The 9,563-nt window shown below is 34.0% G+C and overlaps 1 protein-coding gene across 2 annotated transcripts in view; it reads right to left on the bottom strand.

Moving 5' to 3' along the window:
* Positions 1 to 2,288: 2,288 nt before the first annotated feature.
* LOC107708804 (high mobility group nucleosome-binding domain-containing protein 3-like) overlaps positions 2,289 to 9,563 on the bottom strand; it is an 8,372-nt gene continuing 1,097 nt past the window's right edge. Inside the window, exons 2-7 of one of the 2 annotated variants that reach the window (XM_016513117.1) lie at positions 7,931 to 7,981; positions 7,697 to 7,726; positions 7,303 to 7,350; positions 6,921 to 7,028; positions 4,423 to 4,522; positions 2,289 to 3,027 (exon numbers count right to left, since the gene is read on the bottom strand). In XM_016513117.1, coding sequence (XP_016368603.1) covers positions 3,020 to 3,027; positions 4,423 to 4,522; positions 6,921 to 7,028; positions 7,303 to 7,350; positions 7,697 to 7,726; positions 7,931 to 7,981 — 345 coding nt within the window. In that variant the 3' untranslated portion in view covers positions 2,289 to 3,019. The remainder of the gene's footprint in view (positions 3,028 to 4,422; positions 4,523 to 6,920; positions 7,029 to 7,302; positions 7,351 to 7,696; positions 7,727 to 7,930; positions 7,982 to 9,563) is intronic. The other variant, XM_016513118.1, reaches the window with a different exon arrangement.

Raw genomic sequence — 9,563 nt, 5'->3', positions numbered from 1 at the left:
AAAAATTTTTTTTTATTGGTCTTATGGAGTATTCTAATTTGTTGAGATAGTGAATTGATTGGTTTTTGTTAAATGTGAGCCAAAATCATCACAATTAAAAGAACCAAAGACTTAAACTACTTCAGTCTGTGTGCACTGAATTTATTTAATACACGAGTTTCACAATTTGAGTTGAATTACTGAAATAAATGAACTTTTCCATGACATTCTAATTTATTGAGATGCACCTGTACATGAATATAGCAGCTTTGGCTTCGAGGCTACTTAAGAAAAACTGATCCAACTTATCACACTTTTAAATAACGGTGGTGATCTGGTGAAGTGGCTGAGTAGGCTTTAAACTTCACAAGTAGGTTCTGACAACAGAAAAAACCCCACTCAAAGTGTGACTCATTTTGATCCAGAATACTAAAAATACAAATCATAAACAGCTTTTTAAAATATATTGGAGTAAAGATTCTAAAATGGAAGAATGTTGTTATTTTGTGATCAGTGGCATGCAGTATTTTTTCTTGCCACTGGAGGTCAGGACTATCATTTCAGTTGATGAGTTCAGGGGCCAAACATGGGTCAAAGGTTATAAGGGGTAAATAAATCAAGTTGGAGGGTTTTGCCTCCTTGGATCTCAGTAGATTCAACAGAGCATTCCAGACTGTTATAGTTTCCTAAAATAATAATTATTAATGCAAGCGTGATCATTAAAAACATTTCACAAAGAGTAACCTCTAATAATAATCAGTAAATATTTAAAGTGAGGGATACAATCATGTAAGCATCAACCACAACAATTCTGTATCAGAATCAATCAGTACATAAATCTGGGCTTAATTCTATACTTCAATGTATAATACATAATATATCTCTATTTTGTTGATGTATTATTATTTGGTCTTACATATAGAGTTTTCATGGTATGTTTATTTAAACTTAAGCAATGTGGATAAGAATAATGCGAATAAAGTTTCCCGTTCCATTTTATTTAGAGCACATTTACACATATTAAGTGTTAAAAAATTATTTAAAATGTCTGTTCTTGAAATTCAGTAGGTCTTCTTTGTAAAGGCATCATCACAAACAAGTAACAGTAACACTATAAAATGCACAGCGTTCCTGACAAGTGTAGATCCTCTAAAACAACCCGATCACTTTTAAAAAGAAAGAAGCACTTTAATTTCTGTACTTCAGAAATATGTTGCCTGTGTGATCATTAAACAGATTTATTACTATATATGGGGCTTTTGGTCTATTGGCTGGGCCTGCAGAAAGACAGGAGTCCAGACCAACGAGTGTTGTCAGTCCATTCATTTCCTCTTCTCTGTTCCTGCCTCCCCATGGCATTGCTGACCTTTCACTTCCTGACATCAGCAGTTGTATTTAGTGAGTGTGTGCGTGTGTTTAGGGTCACATGTGTCTGTGTATAAAGAACTATACTGAAAGGCCTTTGTAGCTTTAGACTAAACACCCTGGACCCTCAAGAGTTTTCCACAAAGTTAACTATGTTATAGTGTTGCCATCATTTTTTTTTTTCACTTTCTCCCTATGACTTGCATTTTTGGAATTAATAGCAGTCTTTATAGTAACCAGTAATGTGCTGTTTTAAATCATGTGAAATTTTATATTCTTTCTCAATTTTTCCTGAGGAACACACATGCTGAAAGTGCACTACGTTTCTTTTACATCTGGATTTCGGATGCATCGAGAAGTTAAATACCTGTTTTCGTTCACAGATGTTTATCTTAACATAATTTTACAATTAATTGAGAAAATATGAGCCACAGCGGAAAAACAACCATGTTTTTATGTGAATTTCATCATGTGCAGTTTCATAGTGGCATCAATTGTTACTGAAAAAAATTATATAGTTGTGTTTTTGAATAAATAACACGCTTATGATTTGTATTTCATGTGTTCACAAAAAAAAAGAGAGTAATATTATAAAGAAATAATAGATAAGTTTCACTCAATTCTAATTACAAATATATAAATAAATCAATTCATGAAAGACATAACATTAAATAAAGATTGGTACTAATTTGACCATTTTCCATTGTTGTTCCAATACTGTAATTACATATTTTATTTATCCGATTTCCCCCCCCCCAAAAAAAATAAGTTGAGCTATTTTGGCAAAATAGTCTTTTTTTTCATCTAAAATTATTTTTACAAAATTCTAAAATTAGTCAAAAATATTAGACCAACACTAAGCCTGCTTTGAACTTTTGTATAGAGACAGCCTAGTACTTGTGGAGCATTAAAGCAACAACTAGTAAGAAACACACAAGAGTCAATTGACCGTTTATTCATCTTTTATTTGAAAACATTTTACAGAGAGTATCTCTTAAACCAGTTCTGTGGACTTGTACATCTTTCTGAGATTCAGTTCTTGTAGAGTTTTCCTAACCTTCTAGCACAAAGCACCACTTGTTTATTGCTATGGATTTCTGCCACTGTTAAGGGTCATGTTTAATTCAGCAATTTTAAAAGAACACACTAGAATCTCAAAATGCTACAAAGGAGATAAAAAAGCAAAGGGTTACTATTTAAATCTCTCGGCCCCATTTGCTCCCTCTTTCTGTATCTCTCGCTCTTTTTTTATGATATTTAACCAATTAAATAACAAGACTCAAAGACAATACACACCAAAGACTTGCACCTTAGTAACCATATATATGGAGATAAGGATATGCGCTCTGGTGGCAAAAGATGAACTGGTTGCTTTTAACAGGTAGGATGTGACATGTTCCAAGTGGCTGCATTTGGCAGGCAAGCTGCTGGTGAAATTTTCAAGAATAACTGTTGCTTTTCCTTGAAATGAATCTATCTTTCTGTCAGATGAAAGAGAAGGAGACAGGTACGGTGCTTCAGCGGGGAGTGTGAGTCGACTTAGCTAAGGATATCTAGTACGGTAAGTCTAAAAAAAGTTTGCATTTTACAAAATACTCAATAGGAATAAAAAATGTTCTTTGTTATTCCAGAAAACAACTTCAATCACTCTTTCGCCTCAGCCTCAGTCTTGGGCTCAGTTTCCTATACAGAGGTGAAAAAAGCACAGAAGAAAAAGAATATGATTTCCTAATGCAGGGAACGTTTTGATAGGACTTAAGTTTTTCTAAAACTGTTAGATTACCTGATGTGAAGTCAGACAGACAGAACAAAAGCCACTCAGTTAGCATGAGTAAATCCACATACAAATGATGACCACAACTTACCTCATATTGGGAATCATAAAATAATTTGTTAACGGAATAGTTCACTCAAAAATGAAAACGGCTGAAAATGTACTCACTCTAGATCCGTTTGCTTCTTCATCAGAACAGATTTGGAGAAATTTAGCACATCACTTGTTCTCCAATGGATCCTCTTAAGTGAAAGGGTGCTGTCAGAATGAGAGTCCAAACAGCTGATAAAAACATCACAATAATCCACAAGTAATCGGCAAAGCTCTAGTCCACTGATTAACATCCTGTGAAGTGAAAAGCTGCTTGTTTGTAGTATTAAGGTGTTTTATCTTTAACTGTTTTGAAATGTTGTCACTTGTAAATGGTGCTTGATCTCAGCATATTTCTCTCTTGATTCAGACGAGATGACTTTTTCACTAGAGAAAGTAGTATTAATCAAAGAGGACTTATAATGGTTTGATGTTAAAAACGTCTAAATTATGGATTTGTTTTTTTACAAACATGCAGCTTTACGCTTCACAAGATGTTAATTTACAGACTGGAGTCGTTTGGATTACTTATCCAATATTATTGATGGGTTTATCAGCTGTTGGGACTCTCATTCTGACGGCACCCATTCACTGCAGAGGATCCACTGGTGAGCAAGTGATGTAGTGCTGAATTTCTCCAAATCTGCTCTGATGAAGAAACAAACTCATCTACATCTTGGATAGCCTGAGGGTGAGTACATTTTTCAGCAATTTTTCATTTTTGGGTGAATTATTCCTTTAAACTCAACTTCCCTTATAATAAACAACAGGACAAAACCGATAAAAGAGTGCATTCATGTCCTTATGTTTATGTAATTATAAGTAAATCAACTTAAAATTTTAATGAATTAAATTCAAGGTAAAGTGTGTATTTTTTAAATAAATACTTTCTTCTATCCTAGCCTTATGTGGATAGACTGACCAATGTGTTTATCTGACCATTGAATGTTCAGGAAACCTGTTTGAAAACAGTAATTATTAATGCAATTGGGTACACTCTGGAATATCACACTTCAAAATCCTTAAGTTGTGATCCATAATATCAAAATTAATGCACTGAACATTATGGTAACCTTGGCTACCAATCATTCACAATGTAATTAATTCAGTTTTTTTTTTTTCTCTATAGTCTCAGATAAAGAGATGGTTGAATATATCTAGATCTGATGGCGAAGAGCACACAAGCACACACTGCACTCTACAAACTCTCATACCCTTTACTCTAACACTCTCACTCTGCCCTCGGATGGACAGGAAGGAAGGGGCGGAACTTCTCCATGATGACACACTGACAGATGAGCGTGAGACACAGATCTGTGCATGTGTGTGAGTGAGGGTTCAGGCACATGCAGGTGTTTCAGAAGTCATGAAAAGGGATATATCAAAAGATGTTTAGACAATGGTCAATATAATGTAATTCATGTTAGTACAGAGCACTGAAAAATCTTGATGTGTAATGTTTCCTTATTCATATTGACACACGAAAATTGGAAAAAGGACAAATTATATTAGCTGTTTGTGACTATTCAACGAAATTGACCAAAGGTCAAAGATTCATGATTAAGATTACAAGAGTAATTGCTGGTTTACAGTAGTTAATTTGACGCAACAACACATTTAATACAAAAGAACAAGGAATATTATTCTTTAAGTTGCATTATTTTTAAAGCAATATTATAACCTCAAAATCAAACTTGCCATTGGCACTATCAGCCCATCTGAACTTTACATGAATACCACCAATTCACACCCAGTCATTTTAGTACAAACCTTCCAGAATACACTTCACCACAACATGCCTGTAACTAGGTCATTCTTTCCCACCTCACATGTCTGCTCTTTCATTCTCGTTCACACAACAACTGTTCTATGAAAATCATTTTCATGTCCTAGAGGACGATTCAAGTAATCTCAGAGCATGGGGAGACAAAATACATGTAAAAGCTATATAGCAACTTGATATGCTATATGCAATATTAAATGACCAATGCTGAACTAAAAGTAGATATACACTTCTTTTCAAAAGTTTGGGGTCAATAAGATTTACTTTTTAAAAAAGTATTTTTAAAAATATACTTTTATTCAGTAAGGATGCATAAATTCATCAAAAATAGCAGTAAAGACATTTAATATGTTGCGAAATATTTATATTTCAAATAAATGGTGTTCTTTTGAATCTTCTATTAATCAAACAATCCTGAAAAAAAGTATTTGTGATTTTCAAATGAGCATAGAATGATTTCTGAAGGATCATGTGACACTAAAGACTGGAGAAATGGCTGCTGAAAATGTAGCTTTGCTATCACAGGAATATTTATTCAAATATATTAAAATTAATACATTTATTTTAAATTGTAACTAGGGCTGTAGCTATCGATTATTTTAGTAATCAAGTATTCTACAGATTATTCCATCGATTAATCGGATAAGAAGTCATTTTTCTTTATTAAAGAGCAATACTAAATATGCAAGAGATAAGATAGATCTCTTAAAATAAACAACTAATTTGTTTTCTTTTTAGAAAAATTAAAATTTTTATTGCTGAAATTGCATACATTAGTAACCGTGTAAACTAAACCGAACACATTTTTCTGCAACATGAAATTAAGAGTTATTTGGAGAATAATCCCTCTTAAATGTCCCTATACGTACTGGTGATGATTACTTTTCGTTAAAATCTTTATTAATGCCAAAAATGCTTACATTTATGTGTCTTTTTGTTCGCTCGGGCAGCCATGTTGCCGCTGAAGCCGGTTAACGCTGAGATAATTCATACCCCTTCGTTTGAAGTGTGGTCCCAAAAAATCTTCGTTTGAAGGGCTGTCTGGCCCTTCCCCTTACCCCTACCCCTCCGACCAAAAGAGAATTGAGACAAAGGGAATGGGGAAGGGCTAAGTGGTAGAATTGGGATTGGGCCTTAACATATTTTAAAAACGAAGATACTTTAAATGTGAAATTAAAACCGCCAGCAGGTGGCAGCAAGTCACTGTTAAGAAGTGAGTCATTGCGATTGAACCGAATCATTTAAATGATTGATTCATTCAGGAACGAAACACCATTATGTCTGCAAAACAGCGCTGTGGCTGTGTTTGGAAATTTTGGTTGGCAAAATAAAGCAAAAACAGGTAATATAGCGTCTAAAACGTAAGTCTCATAACATTACCTTCTTGTTTATTGAACTGTTGAATAAAATCACATTTGTAATCATGCTGATTTTAGAGGTGAAAACTGGCACTCTTCGTGTGATATTGACTAACTTTCTTTCTGTGGTATTTTTATGGACAATGGCGTTTAGTCTTTCACAAAACATAGCTAACGTAGGGACATTATAACTAGCCACCATATTGATTTACGGCAAATAATTTGCCTTGATGATTTTTTGTATTCGAGTTTCAGCCCTAATTGTAACATATCACAATATTTATTTTTACTGTATTTTTGAAGAAATAAATGCAGCCTTGGAGAACACTTTCGAAAACATCAAAATATCTTACTACCACCAAACTTTTGAACGGTAAAGAATAAACAAAAGCTTAGGAGTAAAATATCATTACGTTCATACTTAATTTGTGCTCTTCATGAGTAATTTCACACTCTTTCTCTATTAAGGCCACATAGATATTCCCTCTATCTTCTCAAATGGCCAAACATTCATAAGGTCTTACTGCAAATGCAACACAATGGTATTAGCAACCAAAAAGAGTTAGCGCACCTCCTCTGGCTTGGTCTCTCCATTTGCAGTGGGCGCAGATTCTTTCTCCTCTTTCTTTCCTTTGGCTCCGCCCTTCTTCTCCTTTACCGCTTTGTCATTGGATGGCTTCTGTGCAGAAAACACAAATGGGACAACGGGTTAAATAATTCTGTCCCAAACCAGTTTAATTGCTCCAAAATACACCGGCCAGCACCAGATCACGCCAGTTCTCTCTACTGTGGAAATGCTACTAAAAAGTTAATATCGTCCATACAACACACAAACTTCATCAACATGCTTTCATATATTCAGGAATGAACTTACCTACAATGCAAAGCACATGCAAAAACATGCTAAAATGTCACAAAGATAGAGACAGAAAATAAGAAAAGAGAGCTATTACCTTGGCAGCTGGCTTTTTAGCTTTTGGTTCAGGTTTAGGAGCTGGTTTCTACGGGTTGAAAGAAAACCACAGGAAGAAAGAAGTTAAAAACAGTGTAAGGATTTCAAAACCGGTAACACAAAGGCCACAAAAAGTGGTAAATTTATGTATAACACGATAATAAAGTAGTTAGGTACAAGTTCAATTAAAGCAAACACATCTAAACTGTATCATTGAACAATACATAGACACTATCAATGTGTTTGTAAGTTGAGGATACCTAGAGGGCATGTGATAGCACTATATTGCTCATGTTTATGGCAAACTCGTTCCTAGAACTGGTTTCCACTGCTTTTTAACCCTTCTAGGGGATATGCAAATGACTGGGCATATGGATGAAAGAAAAGACACTTACTGAGGAAAGACGCTCTGACCTCCGAGTGGGCTAAGAGAAGAAGAAACATTGAAAGCGTGCAGAAAGTTGATCAAATTTGCAATAGCTAAACCACAATAATGACATTTTTAATCGATTTTATTGGCATCAGCAATGTCAGTCAAACAAATATGTACATAAACTGATATTTAGGGTTAAACTGCACTGTTAACAGTTCTACATTTGAAAAAGAAATGAATATGAATGGTAGTTTACCTCCTGCTTTGTAACTTTGGTGGCGTCTTTGGCCTCTGCTCCCTCGGGTGACTGTACAGACAAAACAAACATGCAAAATTTGTACATAGACATTTCTTCACACAAATACATTTTATTTCATGTGACAGGTACAGATTAAATAAGATTCGAAAAGACTTCTGAGACAAAGTACTTATCACCCTTTAGATACTAACAGGTTATCTTTTTAACTGATAAATTGACACTTGCAAAGATAATGCTAATTCATCTAAGTTCATACACAATGTTCAGTAGCTTTTGTCTGTCAGACTTCACTGGTATAATCAGATACACCGCTTTGGTCACAGATGTTACATAGGTCTATGGTGTGTTTGGTAATTTGGCTCTGGTAGTTTGCTGTTTGTTTGCTAATGCTCTGGGCACAATTTAATATGCCACATCTTCACTCTAAAATAAGCTGGTTGCTAATATAGATCTGTGTTTATTACATTTCATAATATACTCAAATTGTATATATACATGAGAGAATTAGATACACAAATTTCATCTTTTCTTGGTGTGAGAACTATAGATATGTTATGAACCATTATTTAATAAAGTAGCTTCACCTCAAGAGGTCTACACCATCTAAGTTCATACACAATGTTCAGTAGCTTTTGTCTGTCAGACTTCACTGGTATAATCAGATACACCGCTTTGGTCACAGATGTTACATAGGTCTATGGTGTGTTTGGTAATTTGGCTCTGGTAGTTTGCTGTTTGTTTGCTAATGCTCTGGGCACAATTTAATATGCCACATCTTCACTAAAATAAGCTGGTTGCTAATATAGATCTGTGTTTATTACATTTCATAATATACTCAAATTGTATATATACATGTGTATACATGAGAGAATTAGATACACAAATTTCATCTTTTCTTGGTGTGAGAACTATAGATATGTTATGAACCATTATTTAATAAAGTAGCTTCACCTCAAGAGGTCTACACCTTCTCAGTTGTATCCAACCATTGAATCATACAACAAATGTCATTTTGACATAATCTGCTGATAGTCAATTCGTTGTGATGAAATATTTTATGAGGTAATTTTAACGACCAAAAACATACTATTTATTTGTGTTCTACATTTTAGCTGCAATATTGATACATACAACTTTACAAAAACACTTTAAAAAAAATGTTGAGACCCAAAAGATAATATTTACACCATGGCAGAAAAACGTTTAAATAATATAATTTAATTTTCTCATTTTTCTTTGTTTCAATAAATTTTGACTAATTATATTTTGTTTATATGTTTATACATGGGGGGAAACAAACAAAATCATTATTTTAAACCAACACTATAAACTGAATAGAAAATAAAACCGCTCATATAATTTGACCTTCTTTGGTTGAACTTTGTCTGGATGGTAGGCAGCTCAATAAAAATAAAAAATAAACTTAAAACGCACGTAATTTTTTTAATTTGGTGGAAAGCATTATTTTGGCGCCTATTCTTGTAACGTGTCCATTATTTGTTCAGCCTCACTAACTGAAGAGATGCTCCCCCTAGGGAAACTCATGCTTCAGTGCCTCTATCATGAACATATCTCTACTTTATAAAGCAGGAGTGCAATCTCAATGGATTTTTAATTTCTGGAAGATACC

This window comes from Sinocyclocheilus rhinocerous, unplaced genomic scaffold (assembly GCF_001515625.1).
Source record: "Sinocyclocheilus rhinocerous isolate Xijiao unplaced genomic scaffold, SAMN03320098_v1.1 scaffold1406, whole genome shotgun sequence".
NCBI lineage: Eukaryota > Metazoa > Chordata > Actinopteri > Cypriniformes > Cyprinidae > Sinocyclocheilus > Sinocyclocheilus rhinocerous.
The sequence above is the reverse complement of the archived record's forward strand: the minus strand, read 5'-3'. Positions and strand labels throughout refer to the sequence as shown.